This window comes from Manis pentadactyla, chromosome 5, assembly GCF_030020395.1.
Source record: "Manis pentadactyla isolate mManPen7 chromosome 5, mManPen7.hap1, whole genome shotgun sequence".
Classification (NCBI taxonomy): domain Eukaryota; kingdom Metazoa; phylum Chordata; class Mammalia; order Pholidota; family Manidae; genus Manis; species Manis pentadactyla.
The window spans coordinates 45235247-45253479 of NC_080023.1; the positions used below are offsets into that span (position 1 = coordinate 45235247).

General features: G+C 39.3%; 2 protein-coding genes across 6 annotated transcripts in view; one reads left to right on the top strand and one right to left on the bottom strand.

Moving 5' to 3' along the window:
- Positions 1-9254, top strand: part of CRACD (capping protein inhibiting regulator of actin dynamics) — a 280742-nt gene extending 271488 nt beyond the window's left edge. For all 5 annotated transcript variants that reach the window (XM_057502247.1, XM_036895229.2, XM_036895230.2 and 2 more), the window contains 3 exons: positions 4347-4537; positions 5114-5276; positions 7919-9254. In XM_057502247.1, coding sequence (XP_057358230.1) covers positions 4347-4537; positions 5114-5276; positions 7919-8079 — 515 coding nt within the window. In that variant the 3' untranslated portion in view covers positions 8080-9254. The remainder of the gene's footprint in view (positions 1-4346; positions 4538-5113; positions 5277-7918) is intronic.
- Positions 9255-9390: 136 nt separating this feature from the next.
- The window catches only part of AASDH (aminoadipate-semialdehyde dehydrogenase), a 57954-nt gene continuing 49111 nt past the window's right edge, over positions 9391-18233 (bottom strand). The window contains 4 exon segments of the mRNA XM_036895232.2: positions 9391-13426; positions 13428-13805; positions 17335-17466; positions 17947-18069. Coding sequence (XP_036751127.2) covers positions 13376-13426; positions 13428-13805; positions 17335-17466; positions 17947-18069 — 684 coding nt within the window. The 3' untranslated portion in view covers positions 9391-13375.

Sequence of the window (18233 nt, forward strand, 5' to 3'; positions counted from 1 at the left end):
CATCTGAGTTCTTGACTGAGATGTAGGATTTTACTGTTTTAGAAAATTTCAACAAGTCATCCCTTGTGCTAAGTCACTTATAGACTGCTTTTATTTACAGTCTTATGCAGTCTCAGCACAGGTATATAGGCAAGTAATCTTGGCTACATTTTACAAATGAGACCACCACCAGATAAGTTAGGTGACTTTTCTGCTCCCCCTAGTGGTAAAGCGAGAATGAGGCAGCGTTCTTCCCCAGGTTAAATGTTACCCTGGGGCAGCTCCAGTAATTCTCACCTGGCATTTGTAAAGTGCTGTAAGCCTTTAAAAACACTTTTGCATTAATGCCCCTATGTTACTTCTTGGACTGACCGACCTTACTCATATATTTGTTCAAAAAAATTGTTAAAAATTCCATAGGATTTAGCAAAACCGTATTTTTCTCATGTTGTAGCATGTGACAATTTCTTTCCTTTTTAAGGCAGAATAATATTCCTTAGTGTGTATATACATTTTATTTATCCATTCATCTGTCATTGAACATGTGGGCTGCTTCAACCTCTGGGTTATTGTGAATAGTGCTGCTCTGAACACAGGTGTGCAAATACCCTTTTGAGATCCTGATTTCAGTTCTTTTGGATAAATACCCAGAAATGGAACTTCTGGATCTTTGGTAGTTTTTTTTTTTTTGAGGAACCATCATACTGTTTTCCACAGCAGCTGGACCATTGTACATTCCCACCAGCAGTGCACAGGAATCCAGTTTTTCTACATCTTTGCCAACCCCCTTTTTTTTTTTATAGTAGCCATCCTAATGGGTGTGAGATTTCTCATTGTGGTTTTAATCTGCATTTCTGATGATTGGTGATGTTGAGCATCTTTTCATGTGCTTGCTGGTTGGTTGTATGTCATCTTAGGAGAAATGTCTATTCAAGGCCTTTGCCCATATTTAAATTGGATTTGTTTTCTTGTTTAGTTGTAGGAGTTCCTTCTATATTTTAAGTCACCTTTTGAAAATAGTAAGTTCTCTAGGCTCTTTTAGTAACAACAGCCTAACAATGTTGGTAATTAATATGTCCCCTCTAGTGTCATAATCAAAACTCCAAACACTACTTCAAATTAAAGTGTCTCCTTTTTCTAAAGTGGCCGGCTTTAGGCTGAGACGCCCACATGCTCTACTTGTCCTCTTCCTCCCAGCCCAGAAACCAGTTCCAGAGCTGGAGCGAAATGGAGAGACATGAGGCTTTCCTGCTTGCTGCTCTTGGGAGGCACTTAGCAGTGACTCTTCTGTGGGGCACTTCTGTATGGTCCTCGGACCCCTCCCCTGCCCCCCGGCCCCTTCTCCTCCAACTGTGGTTCCTTCCCCCACCCCCGTCAGTGGAGCCTCCACCTCCAGGCAGCCCTGGCTCCCTGATTCCTTCTCAGGCCGCCTCCTTGCCCCACAGGGTGCACACCTGGATGCTGGGCAGCACTCAGCAACAAACCAGAAGGCCGAGGTCATCCCGACACAAGCTCCTCTTCTCCGTCTCCTGCAGGCCCTCGGCAGCGGCCATCCTTGCCTTTGGCTTTTCCAGTCATAAAGAGAATCTGAAGTCTGTGCCCCACACTCTAGGAAACAGAGTCAGGTCGTCTGGGTGGTCCCACCGAGGACCTGCCCACTTGGGCCAGCCCACCCCATCCCGTGGGGAGAGGACACAAGAGCATACCACGCTCCCAGTCTTTTCCAAAGGATACTCTGGCTTCTTTCACCCAGCTGTCTGGCCACCTTGTGGGCCGGCCCCAAGCAGGTGATCTAGAGCTTTACTTGGGCATGTGGGAGTAGGTGCCATCACTTGTTTCAAGCCTTTTGGGCATCCTCAGCTGAAAGTCAGACAGGAGCCCCATTTTAATATCCTGTCTTCTGCTTACTGATTCCCAGTCCAGACCTGTTAGGTAGACCCTTTACATATACTGTGTTACAGCCTTTTAAAGGTCTAGTCCATAATCCAGGTGTGCTATTCAAACTATAGTTATAAGGAAATACAAATCTGGCTAGAGATTTATCTTTTAAAATTGTTTTAGTCAATGTTGGTAGTTACATGTTAAAGGTATTTTGACCCTTATGAAAAACACCAAAGGTGTTGGCAGAAAACTGGCCAGTTCCTTTAATGACTTTCCCAAACAAATCCAGATGGAATACCGGGTCTAGGCTTCCCTTTTACATAATAGCTTAAAATGGAAATCATTTAGATCTTGGTGATTTGGTTTTTAGACATTTTATGAATAGGTGCCTTTGAGTAAAAATAAACTCATTTAATTCCAGTGTATGTAAAGCTTCAGTTAAGCAGAATGCTTGAAGTGATAAACATTTTTAAATTTTGCTGGTCAACTAACAAACATTCAGTTTGAAGGTTTCTAAAAAAAACTTCTGAAATGTATGTTTTCTTTCCTTTTAGATCATAACTGAATTTTTATTTAATGATTAGGGAACTGCAGTGTCCAAGGCTCATTATTCATATGAATTCTCTCTGTACAGCATTATAGATCTAAGGGCCATTGAAAATTAAGCAGACTCTGCACTTTTTTGTGTTGTATTTCCTAACTCACACTTGGTTTGGTTTTCTCCTCAATATGAAGTCTAGTTGACTGAGATCCCTGGTTGGTAAGGCTCTGGATCATCAATATGTAAACTTCCATTGAGTTTCAAAAAAACAGGATTATTGTGAGCCCCTTTTCCTTTGAGAGAGTAAAGGATTCAATGCTAGAATGTTTATCTCTAAAAATGCATAATTTTCACTTGAGGGAAGAAACAGGGATGACTGTCGTCATAGACATAAATACTAACAGCTCAGTTTTGTAGAACGGTTACTTTATGCCAAGCACTGTTCTAAATGTTCTGATAGCCATGCTCTCTTTTAATCTTCACAGCAGCCTGATGAGGCATGTGTCATTATCATCTCCACTTTATGTGTTAGAAAACAAGTTTTAAAAAATAGCTTTTCTAAGGATACATAAGCTCAAGTCTAGGTCTCTAGCATCCACTTACTCAGCCTTGGATAACCACCACCTATGCAGTGTGTTTGCCCCCAGTTGCACAGGCGAAGACAGCCCGCAAGAGGAAGTGCAGACCAGGAGTCGGAAGTCTTAGGTTCAAACTTGAGCCTGTGCACTACTGGCTGGGTGACCTTCCCGGTGCCTGGGTGCTCACCTCCACCAAAGGAGGGCTTTGGCCTAAACTCACTGTCCCGCTGCAGGCCTGTGCTCTGCCGCCCTTGGCTACCGCGGCCCAGGAGTGGGGCAGTGACCTTTTTCCTCATACACAGGGGTTCCACATAGGATGTTGAGGGGAAAATGTTTCCATTGAAAAATAATTTTAAAAAAACAATGAATCAGATAGCTGTCTGGGTCCCCTGCAGGCCTGAGATTGTAATGACATTAGAGATTTATTTTACTTCATTTGAGGGAAAAGAAATGCTTCTGTTTTTTTCTGTTGATCAAAAATGGAGTTGTTCTGGCATCAGCACAGAGTTTAGGAAGGGACAGTTGATTATATCATGGACTGATTAGTATGTCATGTTTTAAGAGGTGAAGGACCAAGATAATTGAGCAGCTATTTTTGCTGCAAAACTTCTTTTTGTCTTTACCGATTCTGATCACAATTCCCAACAGGGGTGGGTTGGGGAGGTAGTTTCCCAACACCACTCAGCAATTCTAAGATGCTCGCTGGGTGTGTTACATTTCAACTCAATTCTGACACTACCTGGAGATAGCATCAGATTCCACAGGTTAAGAACTTAGTCCCACAAGACTGTTCCCATGTTTTATCCCAATCCCAAGTCCAGGTTGTAAACTGTGCTTCTGACTGACTGACTTAATCCAGAGGTTCCCATGACCCCCGCCTTGAGTTTAATTTGCTAAGAGCAACTCACAAACTCAGGGAAACATTTTACTTACCAGATGATTGGTGTAGTATAAAAGGATATAATTCAGGAACAGCCAGATGAAAAGATGCATAGGGCAAGGTATGAGGAAGGGACAGAGCTCCATGCCTGCAGGGCGTGCCACACGTTCATATGGAAGCTTCATTACACAGGCATGATTTTTGAATCCCCAGCCATTGTCGACTGAACTCATTCTTCACTCCTTTTCCCTCCCTGGACATTGGGAGGTGGGAATGAAAGTTCCAACCCTCAAATCATATGGTTGGTTCCCTGGGGAGCCAGCCTCCTTCCTTAGGGAAGTCTAAAAGTCACCTCATTAACAAGAGACACCTTTGTGCTTTGGGCACTTAGGAAATTGCAAGAGTTTTAGGAGGTCTGTGCCAGAAACAGGAGAAAGACCAAATACGTATTATAAATCACACTACCACGTTCTTTCTTCTCCCGCAGAAAAGCCAGTGCTTCAGAGCAGGCATTCTTTAGATGGCTCCAGGCCTGTGGGGAAGGTTGAAGCTGCGCAGCCACTGTGGATTACACTAGCACTGAAAAAGCAGAAGGGGTTTCGGGAGCAGCAAGCGACTCGAGAGGAGAGGAAGCAAGCCAGGGAGGCTAAACAGGCAGAAAAGCTCTCCAAAGAGAATGTGAGTAATCCAGTCTTCAGTTTCAACTTTGCCTTCCCGGGCTTGGCTCTCCTTTAGCACCCAAGGGTTAAAAAAAAAAGTTAGCTGGGAGTGGCAGAGAATGCTTACAAAGGTTAGAACAAGAAATAAGTTGGCTGCTGTAAAATCAGGGAAGCATTTTCTATTAGAAATTTTGTTTGGTTTCCTTAATATCTTACGTTAACCTGATTTGGCAGAATCCACAATGTAATTAGTAGCAGTGATACACACACACAACAGTAATGTGAGAAATATGAAGACCATTGTATTTGAGCAGTTGGGAGGAATTCAGGAGTCTTGCCCTGTGGCCCTGGCTTTATAGGCTGTTTGATGGGGACTCTTCCAGGAAAGCAGCAGTCCTCCTTCATTTGCCCTGGGCTGGTGGTCCATGGTTGGGAGCCAGAGTTGAGCACACATTGCTTCCAGGTGCTGTCCAGCTGCTCCTTTGGGAGAAGAGGTTAGGGGCTGGCAGGCTGAAGACCCCAAGACCTTGCACAGCCAGTCTTTGCATGTCCTTAGGTTGACAACACACTTCCCTGACTTTCTCTGCCCACCCAGGTCAGTGTCAGCCCGCAGCCTGGAAGCGGCTGTGCCAGCAGAGATGGTTCCCTGCACAAGCCCCCGGCTCAGCCAGAGGAGCAGCAGCCAGAGACTGCAGTGTCCAGGCTCGAGCACAAAGAACAGCTCAGAAAGGCCAACACTCTTCCTACGTCTGTGACAGGTAGCAGTTTATCTGTAACAACAGTTATAGGTGTGTTCTTAGAGGTGCTTTATTTCCTCCAGTGTAAGAAAGCACAGCTTGTTCGGCATTTTGAGGCATAGGCTGTGTAAGTCCAGGGAGAGGAAATCCCGGGACAAAATACCTCTAAAAACCAAAATCAGTCAAAGGGAGAAAAACAGTTTAAAATCCATTTACTGCTCACAAGCTGCAGTCCCAGGCTATCTCTTTCCTGCTCCAGCAGAAGCAAAACCGGCTCTCCCCTCACCTCTTGGGTACAGATAAGCCCTCCTAGCCCAGGTTAATTACCCACTGATACGGAGATAAACTTCTTTCCACCCCTGAGGAATGATGCAAATGCACTAAAGCCATACTTCTTTCCACCTCTGAACGCTTATTGATATGCAGATGTACTAAAGCTAGGCGAGATATTCTGGAAATGTTACAGTTTTACCCACCAGCTGTCTGATCACCCATCCACAAACATTGAGAAGGCTCATCTGATCGGCCACCAGGAGCTCACCACCACCCCCATCGGTGGTAGATGGTTTTAGGTCCACGGAAAGGAAATCCCAGAGCAAAATACCTCTTAAAACCGAAATCAGTCTAAGGGAGAAATAAAGTTCAAAACCTGTTTATTGCTTACAAACTGCAGTCCTACCCACCTCTCTCTCCTGCTCCAGCAGCAGCAAAACTGCCCCTCCCCTCACCTCTCAGGTACAGATAAGCCCTTCCCTCCACCCCTGAGGAATTATGCAAATCTCCTAAAGCCATACTTCACCCTTGAGCTCCTGTTGATAGTCATATGTACTAAAGCCAGGTGAGATATTCTGGATAAATTACAATTTTACCCACAATGGTAAATGTTTAACAAGCAGCTCTTCAAGGAGTGGGGAAACAGCTGATCTGTAGCACTTGACATTTTCCGTGGTGTACATAGTCCCATAATGGCCGATTACAGGCTACCAATGGGCTATCAATTGGCTCATTTAATTCCTGAACATTTAATAAGCCACTTCTGCCCCCTTGCCTGTAGTCCCAACATTAACTTGCCAAATGTGACAAGGGAGACTGCATACCATAAAGAACCTTCTCAACAAAGGAAGAGACAAGGTTATAATAGGATTTGGGAGAAAGGATGAAGTCAAGGTAAAAATTCAAGTGCAGTAGTAGTAGTATGATAAGCTCAAAGCAAAGCAGGGGTATACATAATAGGGTCTGACATCAATCCTGAGCTGAAATATGGACTCAGGGTCCATTTTCTTTGACATTATAAAGTTATATGTGTGGAAGCTGATTCTGAAAACTGCCTGGGGCTCTGGATCTGGGTGGGAAATGGAAACTTTATCTGAATCATAGTGACCCACCTGACTCAGATGCTCCAGGCAAAAGTGGTTTGGTCTCTTATCAGTGATGAGTTTCAGACAGCAAGTTTCTGACCATCTGTGACTTTAGAGCGCAAGGGTTTTCAGCTGTAAGTCCTTGATGTTAATTAACAGTAGTGTTTATATGTCCATGATACACAAAACACACTTTTTAAAAATTTTGTTAAATGGTAACATAATCCAATAATGTTCCAATTAGTTCCTTGTTAAAAATTACTTGGAGGATGGTTGAATCTGAATGAGCTTCTTACCAGGGAAACTGGGGATCTGTTTTCCCCTGGAGGCAACCCTGTTCCCCAGAGGGCACACAACTCCCAGACCCAGGCATTTTTATGCCTTTGTTACCTGCTAGCTGAATGTGAAGGAGAACGTGGAGGTCTTTCTATTAAAGCTGTATTTTACTATTTTGTGAGGAGGAAAAAAACACTTTATATTTGAAAACCACTTTGGAACACTGTATAATTTCTCATGAACCTCCATGAGCATTATTTCATTTGATCTTATACTCAGGAATTAAGTGTTCTAAACATTATATGGGTGTGTTGGAGAGAGAATTCTTTCAAACTAAAGTGAAAGCTCCAAAGAGACCACACACCTTTGTCTGCCTAACTTACTGAAGTACCAAAGAGTTAATACAGTTCAGAGTGGCTCCAGCTGAGTGAAGCTTGCCTTTGTTCTGAATTATTTGTCTTCTCATTTAGTATTTCCTGAGTTCTGCCTATGTGTAGGCCATTGCTGCAAACACTTAAAATATGACCCAAAGATAAGACAGGGACCCTTACTTTAAGAAGCCTCTAAGGTTAGTAAAAAAAAAGTGATATGATGCCAAGGAATTATTAAACAAGACTTGAAAAGTCACAAGAGCTAACAAGATTCAGGGACTTCAGAACATGGAGAGATCTAGGATATACTTGGTAGAAGAGGCAATTTTTAATTTCACCAGCTTGTAAAATTCAAACTGCTAGTTTGATCTTTTTCTTTATGGAATTGACTAGTATGACTGGAATCACAAAATTTACCTTCTGTTACCATCATGCAGGCATAGCTTCTGTGCACAAAAAGTTAGGCTTCTAGAAACCCTCTGAAATTAAAACTGATCACACTGATCATCCTAATTCTGTATGCAACATAGCTTTCTTTCTCTAATTCTTCTCACCAAAGATGCCCAGTATCCCTCTGGGTTTTCCTTCCTGAAGCTTGTACTTCTCCTAAGTCAAAATGTGGCTCTTCTTTCTCCTTTCCCTTCAAAATGCAATGCAGTGGAGATCTCCGATTCAGCTCCCCCAACGCAGCTGGTGAAAGAAGTCACGAAGAGGTTCTCTACCCCAGATGCCGCCCCCGTGTCGACAGAACCAGCCTGGTTGGCTCTAGCCAAAAGGAAAGCCAAGGCCTGGAGCGACTGTCCACAGATTATTAAGTAAAGAGTGACTTATCAATTCATATTGCCAGTTACTGGCTCCTCTCTTGCCCTTTTTATTTATTTTTTATACAAGGTAAAGAAACCAAGCTAGGGAAAAGCAGCATGTTTTATAGGCGCTAAAAGAATGTTTAGAAACTGAACTGGTGGTGTTCCTTATAAAGAGTGTATTTGCACAGCCCTAGGTCCTGGTGCCTTGAGCTCCTCCTAGTTCTAAAGAGAAAATTCCATCTGAAGGACCACATGAAGCAGAATCTCCAAACTAAGAACTCCTCATGAGAGCCTGCCATGCCCATTTCATGGCCCTTCCACACACCAGTGAGCCATGTACTTTTGCCAATCTTTGTAATGATCTTTTGATTCTCTACTCCAATTTCTTTTATCCAAAACACTAACCTTACCATATGGGGATTTCTATCATTTTCTGCAGTAATGGTGAAAGAATCATATATAGGTAATAGGAACAAGAATGCCCCTTCTCCTGAATGGAGCTACTGGGAATTTCAAGTAGTGATCTGGTTCCCAACTCTGACCATGTCTGCCTGGTTTTCATGAATTTCCTCCAACCTGAAACTGTAACACAGAAAGTGAATCCATTCACACATCTACCACATTGTTCTCCAGGCCCTGTTAAGCCAGTACTCTCATTAAAGACATGTTAAACATTCGGCCCAGTTGGCTCCTAGAGAACATTTTAGTTTGATATGGTGAATAAAAGAAGCCACAAATTCTTTCCATCTCTTGAGAATCCCCATCTCGTACAGTAGTTCTTCGGATGTCCTGGCTCCATTCTAAGCCTACTGAATCAAATACTGTGAGGATGGGCCAAGGAGTGTATATTCTGGCAAAAATTCTTCAGATGAATTCTGATATATCCCAAAGGCTGAGAACTCTGGAATATACTGCTTCTAGTATACTCGAGTCTTTAAATCTCTGAAGGGGAAGCTCATTTCACTCAAAAGTAGCAAAAGTGAGACAGGAAAAATACACCCCCCCCACACAGACATTTACACACACAAAACAGCCATTTTTACAAGATACAAGATGTTATTAACATTACATATCTTTGAAAATTCATCCAGGTCTTTAGGGAAAGTTGACAGGAAGCCAAAATTTGGAGCCTCTGTACTAAGGACTTACTGTGGGAAGTTTTTTTCTTTACCATAATCATAGTTCATATTTATAGAGTCAAATGTTCAATAGCATTTATAACTAGTAGAGCATTCACCTTGCTACCTTTAAAAAACATCCCAGAGTCTTAAGTGGCCTTGTTATTATGCATGTGATACAAAGAAGGGACTTGGTGATTTAAAAGCCATGTATATTCACTTTTATTTCCCTAAATATACTTTACATGAAGCATAGACATACCAGCAAACCTACACATTGCTAGTACTACACATTTAATGGTGCTACCATAGCTTCCTTTTCTTAGATTCTGACTCCAAAATGTAAGTACAAATCCTTTGCCCAGTACAAGGGGAATTACATCCTTTTTTCCTCCCCACCTCCACACACATTTTATTAGTATCCATCACTATTTTCCTTTATGCCCACTGAACATGCAATGTGCTCTTATTCTATCATTACCTTAAAAAATGACAGAAGAGTTATTTATCATACACTTGCCATTTTCTTTCTGGAAACAATGCCTAAGCCTCACGGCAGCAGCTGGCATGTGAGGCCAAGTGGATACTTGTAGTCTTGCAAGTTGGGTTTAATATTATATATACTGGACCTTCAGTCTGTTAAGAATCAGTGTAACTAATTTTTTTATTGCTATGGGAAGCAATTAATATTTCACTGCATGTTTTCCACACTGATGTTCATTTCTAAATCAAATATGTAGGCATTTGTTACTTTCAATGATTTCCTAATATAACTAGTGAGAATCTTTAAATCTAGAGCCCTGGAATATACAGTGCTACAGTAATTTTTCTGAACTGTCTTTTTCTTTCATCCTATCAGCTTTGAATATCACAGTGATGGCAGAGAACAAGCGGAGAAATCAGATCATTAACAAAAAACAGTAAACAGTCAACTCTGTACTGGCTCACACACCACCCAGCCCATACAAAGTAGAAACATACCTCAGAAAGTTTCCATCAAAGTCTTTAAAAGAAGAGTATATTGAGGAAAGGACAGTAAGCACTTACTTTGAAAAATTTCTAAAGGGTACATGTTCAGTATTTCATGTAAAAATTACTCCAAATTTGCACAAAATACCAGTGAAGTGTTACTTTGCTTTAGTTGTGTTGCAGTCTCTTCTGATCAAACTGTGGGGGAAAATTCTGTAAAAACATATACAAAATTCAAGGCTTTTAAAAAATATGAATGATTGTTTTTTTTAATTTAAATATACTCTTGTCCTGGCAAGGATACAGATGATTAACCTTTGTTCATAGACTTATACATATAAAACTAGAGTTTTTTGTTTACTTTTAAAATTTTTCAAGTGCAATTGTTTCTTACACATTACTATTAAATTATCATTTTATTTTAGCCATTTATCAGCCAATATGTATGTATTCATTGTCTCTTGTGACCTTTAGTGTAATTGCTTATTTTAAAGCAGAAACTAAATTAGTTATGTGTCTTGCAACATTTTTATGAACAGTAAAATTAACAATGAAAATACCTTAGTGTGATTTTAATGTTATTTTAAGATTTTAGTTGTATAGTTTTAATGTAAGATGTCCATTATTGAAGGAAAAGATCTTTCAATAAAAAATGCCCTTAAGGTCATCATCACTGATGGAATGTCTTTTTCTTTTCAAGCTGAAGTTTTTACTAATTTAAATGACCATTTACAAGTAAGCTCATATTTACAGAGTTTTATTGGGAAAGAAAAATTGAGGCATTTTATATGGTACATTGTATTTTTCACTCTAGGAATTTTTAGAGAAAAATCATGAAAAGGGGCAAATAAAATGTTTATCTCAATTCTAAAGTAGAAGTGAATGGTCTGTGTGTCAAACAAAATGATCCTACTGTCTCCTTAGTGTGTGGGCCATAAAACAGCTGCATGGGCAGGAGCTCTGATCTGACAGCAGCGTGTGAGAAATGCAGCTCAGAGCCCCAGGCCTGACGGACGGACTCACAGGGCCAGACAGAGCAAAATGATGAGGCACTCCAGGTATCAAAAAACTCAGTCATCAAGATGAATACTACATTAATGTAGTATTTTAAAATACCAAAATGAGTGAAAATTTCATGGTGAACAAATACCAAAATGTAAACAAAGCAGGATCAGTACTGCCGACTTCTTTTACCTCAGGCTCCACTATGGCTCAAGCAGAGCACCCTCCTCCCAGCCCTCTCAGGAGCAGTTAGCATTTTAGCCAAGAGCTCCAGGTTAGTACAGACATTAAGGTTTAAGAAGCACTAAAACCAAGATGGGTCATTTCTTTTGGCCAGCCAGCATGCTGAAATTTCCCTTTCTATGTCTGGGGAAATCTCCAGCTCAGGAGTCTTGGTAGGAGGCAGGGAAATTCCTATGATGCGCTTTCTATACTTTCTCACAGGCATGGAACCTGTTCCACTTCGAATTGGAGGGACTATGATCCGGGCGCAAATGAGCAGAGAGTTGGGGAACTGAGAGGACGGCTGGCAGTGGTGGGGAGGTGTCCAGTGTGTCAGCTTTAAGCTGAGTGTTTGGGGCTTCAAAGACAGTAGTGGTGTCTTCCCCAGGCCAAAATCAGTGATTTCAGACATTCATTGTTCCTGGCTTATAGTTCTGGCCCTCTTCACAGTTTTCTAAGCTATTCAATATTCTTTTTAAAAATTATCTTCTACTTAAAATAGCCTGAGCCAGCTTCTCTAATTTGCAGCCAAGAACTCTGGCATGTTTGGTATTTGAAGCTTTACTGACAAATAAATGGACAAATGAAATGATACCACAGTTGACTGAACAGTTAGGGGACAGGTCGGCAACAGAGTGCACTTCTGTTACTTTAAGAGCTTAGCACAGTGTCTGGGATGTAACATGCCCTAAATAGTCACTGTTGTTATTACTACCACTAGCATCTAAATTCATGATTATCATACAAAAACAGAGGTATTTTATTACCTGAACTATTATATCATGAAATTTAAAGGAAAACTAGGAATACTGAGACATTTATTTTTCCATCTATTTTCCATCTGCTGAGTATTTTAAGTGACACAATGCTTCTGTTGCAGTGATGCATTGTGGCATAACATACTACCCTAAAACTTAGTGGCTTAAAAAAATTGCCATTTTATTATTTCTCATGATTCTGTGGGTAAAGAATTAAATGTCCAGTACCAGGACTGCTGAACAGCTAGGGGTTGGCTGGCAAGCTGGGGCCATAGCTTCACTGTGAACTGGTTTCCTTGGTTCTCAGTGCTGTTAGTATCAGAGCCACTCCCTTACCACAGACCCTCCAGCAGGACGGCAGACTTACGTGGCAGCTCAGGGATCCCACAAAAGCCAGGCCTTCTTAGAGCTTAGGCTCCAAAGTGCACAGTGCCACTTCCACTGCATTCTGTTGGTTAAAGCAAACCATAGGCCCAGCCCAGGTGTAAGAGAAGGGGACTGCACAAAGGGCATGGCTACCAGGAGGAAGTACAGTTCACAGGGATAACTTAATACCAGGCAAATGCATGGATAAGCAAACTGCTGTGGGACTGGAAAAGCAGTTTCAGTCCAAAACGGTAAACATGAGAAATCATGATACTTTATAGAGGTTTTTTTTTCCCTTTTCCAGTTTTCACTGTGTTCCCTATCTCCAAGCCACTGAACAACAAAAGGTGTTACAACACCAAAATCAAGTAAATGGAGAAACAGGTATAAAAATATTCACCAAAGATTATCAAAAATTGAAAAAAGAGATTATATCAACTTGAAACTACAGTGCGTATTATAAATGTAATTCAGTATTGGTATTTTGTTCATCTAAAAATACTAAATAAGTAAACTAATTTGATAAATACATCCTTCCTTTGAAAATCTTTTGTGTGGATCTCTGTAAATGAGTGAATGATATATCACAGACTGTTTTTAACCCACTGAGTATATGTGATCATCATCTTCACAGAAGTCTTCTATAAAAAAATAAAAACAAAAACAAAACTCCAAAGTAGATTATCTATAGCCTAAATTAAAAGAAAGTGCTCCTGAATACACTGATATTTTGTTCTGTAACTTTTAAGTTTTTGTTGCTCCTACAATAAATAAAATAGGTTATTCTCCAGTAAAATACAATAGACAAGTTTCTTAAGCAAACATAATCTTTAGTGTAAAACAAGACTACATGCTCTCTGGTGGAAAAATATTTTTAAACATTTAAGATATATTCTAAAAGCGACTGCACTTGATTATTTTTGTTTGCCACCCAATAAATCCAGACAATAAACATAATTATTTCTACATCCAATAATGAGCATTGATTCCCAGACCACAGGAGATGAGAAAACTTCTCCAGGAAGTTCATATACACTTTGCAACTGTCCACTCTTAGATTCCAAGATCCACAGTTTACCATCAGTAGATGCTGCTGCCAGAAACATTTCATTGCTATAATTACAGTAATGGAAAGCAAATGGTGTTGCATACACCCTTGATGTAGTTTCAAATTTCCACTGGAGGTGACCATTCATACTACAACAGTAGATAAAGCAATCGTGGGAACCAAAAAATATTTCTTGCTCTGATGCTGAAGTACATGGGGATGAAAAAATTGGTGCACGGGTAGAGAACTGCCAAACCTGAAGAGTGATAAAGGCAAAAATATTTCATTCATCCAGTTTTAACAATTCTCCTGTAGATTAAAGGTTATGAAATTCTTAAATATATAAGAGATGTAGGCTGTTGAATGGTAACTACACATAGAGAAAATGACTTTTTCTGAAAAGTAATATCCCCGTATTAAACCTTTCTCCCAGTGGTAAAGTCTAGGACAAAATACACTGGAACATTCTTACTACATGTGTCACTGCTGTGCTACTATGAAATAAAGTTAAGTTTAAACTCCATTTTAGAAAGAGTTATTATGGGGTCAGCAAAGTTGTAGGATACAAAATTAATACACAGACATCTGTCACATTCCTGTATACAAACAATGATCTAGCAGAAAGAGAAACCAGGAAAACAATTCCATGTACAATTGCATCAAAAAGAATAAAATACCTAGGAATAAACCTAACCAAGGAGTTGAATGACTTGTAGTCTGAAAACTGTATGACACTCATAAGAGAAATTAAAGAAGACACCAATAAATGGAATCTATCCCATGCTCATAGATAGGAAGAATTAATGTTGTCAATATGGCCATCCTGCCCAAAGCAATTTACAGGTTCAATGCAAGCCCTGTCAAAATATCAATAGCAAATAATCCTAAAATTCCTATGGAACCATAAAAAACACCAAATAGCCAAAGCAATGCTGAGAAAGAACAACCAAACTAGAGGCATTACATTCTCTGGCTTCAAGCTATTACTATTGTAATCAAAAGAGTATGGTACTGGCACAAGAACAGACCATAGATCAATGAAACAGAATAAACAGCCTAGATATAAACCCTCACATATCTGTCAATTAATATACAATTAAGGAGCCAGGAGTATACAATGGAGAAAAGATAGTCACTTCAATAACTGGTGTTAGGAAAACTGGACAGCTACATGCAAGAGAATGCAACTGGATTACTATCTAACTCCATACACAAATGTAAATTCACAGTGGATTAAATACCTAAATGTAAGACACGAAACCACAAAACTCTTAAAACAGGCAAAAATCTCTTGAACCTAACCTAAGCATGAGTAATTTTTTCCTGGACACATCTCCCCAGGCAAGGGAAGCAAAATAAAATATGAACAAGTGGGACTACATCAAACTAAAAAGCTTCTATTCATCAAAGGACACCATCAGCAGAACAAAAAGACAACCTACAGTATGGGAGAATACATTCATAAATGATTTATCTGATAAAGGGTTAACATCCAAAATATATAAAGAGCTCACATGCTTAAACAGCAAAAAACAAAACAAAACAAAAAAAACCCAATTAATAAATAGTTGGAGGACTGAGCAGACATTTTTCCAAAGAAATACAGATGGTCAACAGGCACATGAAAAGATGCTCCCACATCACTAATCACCAGGGAAATGCAAATCAAAACCACAATAAGATGTCACCTCAGAGTCAGAACGGCCACTATCCAAAAGACAAAAAATAACAAGGGTTGGCAAGGATGAGGAGAAAAGGGAACCCTCCTACATTGTTGGTGGGAATGTAAATTGGTGAAGCCACTCTGGAGAGCAGTATGGAGGTTCCTCAAAAAATTAAAAATAGAAATACCATATGACCCAAAAATCTCACTTCTAGGAAGTTACCCAAAGAAAACAAAATCTTGACTCAGACAGACATACGCACCCCTATGTTTATCGCCACATTATTTACAATAGCAAAGATACAGAAGCAACCTAAGTGTCCATCAATAAATGAATGGATAAAGATGCAGTACATATACACAATGAAATATTATTTAGCCATAAAAATATGAAATCCTTACATTTGCAAGAACATGGATGGGCCTAGAGGATATTATGCTCAGTGAAATAAGCCAGGTGGAGAAAGACAAATACCATATGATTTCACTTGTGGAATATAAAAACAAAACAATGAACAAGACAGCAGTAGATTCAGAGACACTGGTGGTTACCATGGGGGAGGGGTTAGGGTGGACAGGTAGGGAAAAGTGAGGGGAATAATAAAGGAGCACAAAAACTCTCAATCATAAGTTGGTCATGGGGATAGTAGTACAGCATGAAGACTATAGCCACTGATTCTGTAACACCTTTCCATGTTGACAGATAGTAACTGCACTAGTTGGGGTGAGAATTTAATAATGTGGGTAAATTGAACCACTGTGTTATATACGTGAAACTAATATAAGATTGTATATCAACTATACATCAATTTTAAAAAAATGAAAAAGCAAGAAAAAATTTATTACTAGTATGTTCAGAGGTACTGAATTCAAAGATACAACTGCCTTGAGTTTTTACTGTATCTTATTAAAAACTGTATCTTATTCTGTTATCCTAATGTATGTAAGGAGAAGGAAGTAAGTAGGCTGAAAGAAGAGTTTATGTGCAGTAATTTAAAGTTTAAAAAGCTATGAGTTGTGTGTGTGCCCTATGGATATATACTATTTGTCAATTAATATATAATAAAGGAGCCAGGAGTATACAATGGAGAAAAGACAGTCCCTTCAATAACTGGTGTTAGGAAAACTGAACAGCTACATCCAAGAGAATGTAACTGGATTGCTTATTTCAAAGCCACTACAGACAAACCAATTGGCCAGTATTTTGAAGAAAGGACACAAGGAAGTAAAGGCCAGTCTAAGGTAGTGTTTACAAATGCACACTAACAGCAGCATAGTAAAGAGCAAACAATGTAAAAGCAGTGGGCAGAGTTACAAAATATGATTTGTAATCTTAATTCTGTCCCTGACTTGGACAAAATCACTTTCATCTTTTTACAGCTCATCCAAAAAAATAGTAGTAATACAATTTGCTTCTTACTTCTTGGGAATCTAAAGGTGAGAATATATTAAAACTAATTTGTAAATAAAAATATTAAATGGACCTAATAAAAGATTTCATCACAAGATAATTGTCACTCAGAGCAGAAAAGGAACTGCTCTGAGGGGTAAAAACAATAAGCAGCACCCAGTATCAAGCCTAGCCATCAATGAACTACCTTAGATTGGAACTAGCATACTCTCCAGTCCATGAAATAATCCCCCAAATCAAACACACTGAGGTTGTACCATAAATTACAGAAGCGGCCCCTTAAAGAAGTGGAGATTATGCTCTGAACAAAAAAGATCTAATATAACCCAGAAGGAGCCTGCCCTGTGAGTTATGAAGTTGAAGAGAAGACCTCATATAATTGAATGCGGGTTATGCAACAGATTTGGGTTTTCAGAGAAAAAGCAAAGGTTTCTTTAAATTTTCAAAACCTCAATAGATGTTATAATAAAACTGACTAAAAACTGGTAATATTTTAAAAAGTGGGGTAAGGGCATGGCACAAGCACAACAATGTTTAGATGGAATCTTAAATCTACTATAGCATCATCCAAAAATAAAGAAGCCTATGGCTTGACAATTAAAATAGAAATAGTTTTCAACACAAGTTGAATAATGACATATAAAATTTTACTTTAGTTATCACCAACTACTATGCCTTTGAGAAATATACAACAGCATTAGAAACTATTACCTGTTCTCCAAAGTGAGTAAAGCAGAGTAAATTCCCGTCTACACAGCCAATACAAATATACTGTAGGCAACACTGTGGAGAGGAGAAGAGTGGTTTTCCACAGGAATGTTTCCAAACTCTGTTCCCTGTGGCCTGTCACAGGCAAAAAGTAATTCATAACATTTAATTCATTCTACTATCAATTTTCCTTTATAAAACAAACTCATAAATCTCCCAGAGGCAAAGCTATGAACATCAGAAAATGCTGATATGGCATGCTGACACTATAAATGAAGACAGCACACATAGATACACAGCTACAGAATTAATCAGTGCTATTTATGAGCTAAGATAAAAAGTTGCAATAAAACCAGGAAAGAAGGAACTAACACATAACCTCTATCCTTAGACCATTCGAAGCTATAATATGACTGAGGTAAAATTTTGCCAACTTAAAAAATACATGAAAGACATATACAGAACTTATATTTTCTCATCTTTCTAGACTTCATTTTTAATGAGTTCTAGTACAGTGATATCTGGACTATATCTATTCAAATTTTCATAATTCAAAGAAATAAAAGACTTAAAGAAAATAGATAATAAAATCAATACATATCATTTTGTGCCTACAGGATTTACAGCTAGTAAAAGTCCTCCCAGTGTAGCAAAATACAAATGATGTGGAAGCAGGCTCAAACAAGGAGAAGAGAAGACAGTTCCTCCACATTTTAACTTCCAAACACACTTCTTTTTCTGCAAATAAGAAAGCACATTATTTGGTTTCTGTTAGTGGTTAACAAATCCACACATCCTACCCTTCAGGATGTTATGCCTACTTAGTTAATTTATTTTTACTATAAAACTAATACAAGCCCACTGTGGAAAATCAACTTTTATGTAAGAAGACAAAGCCACCA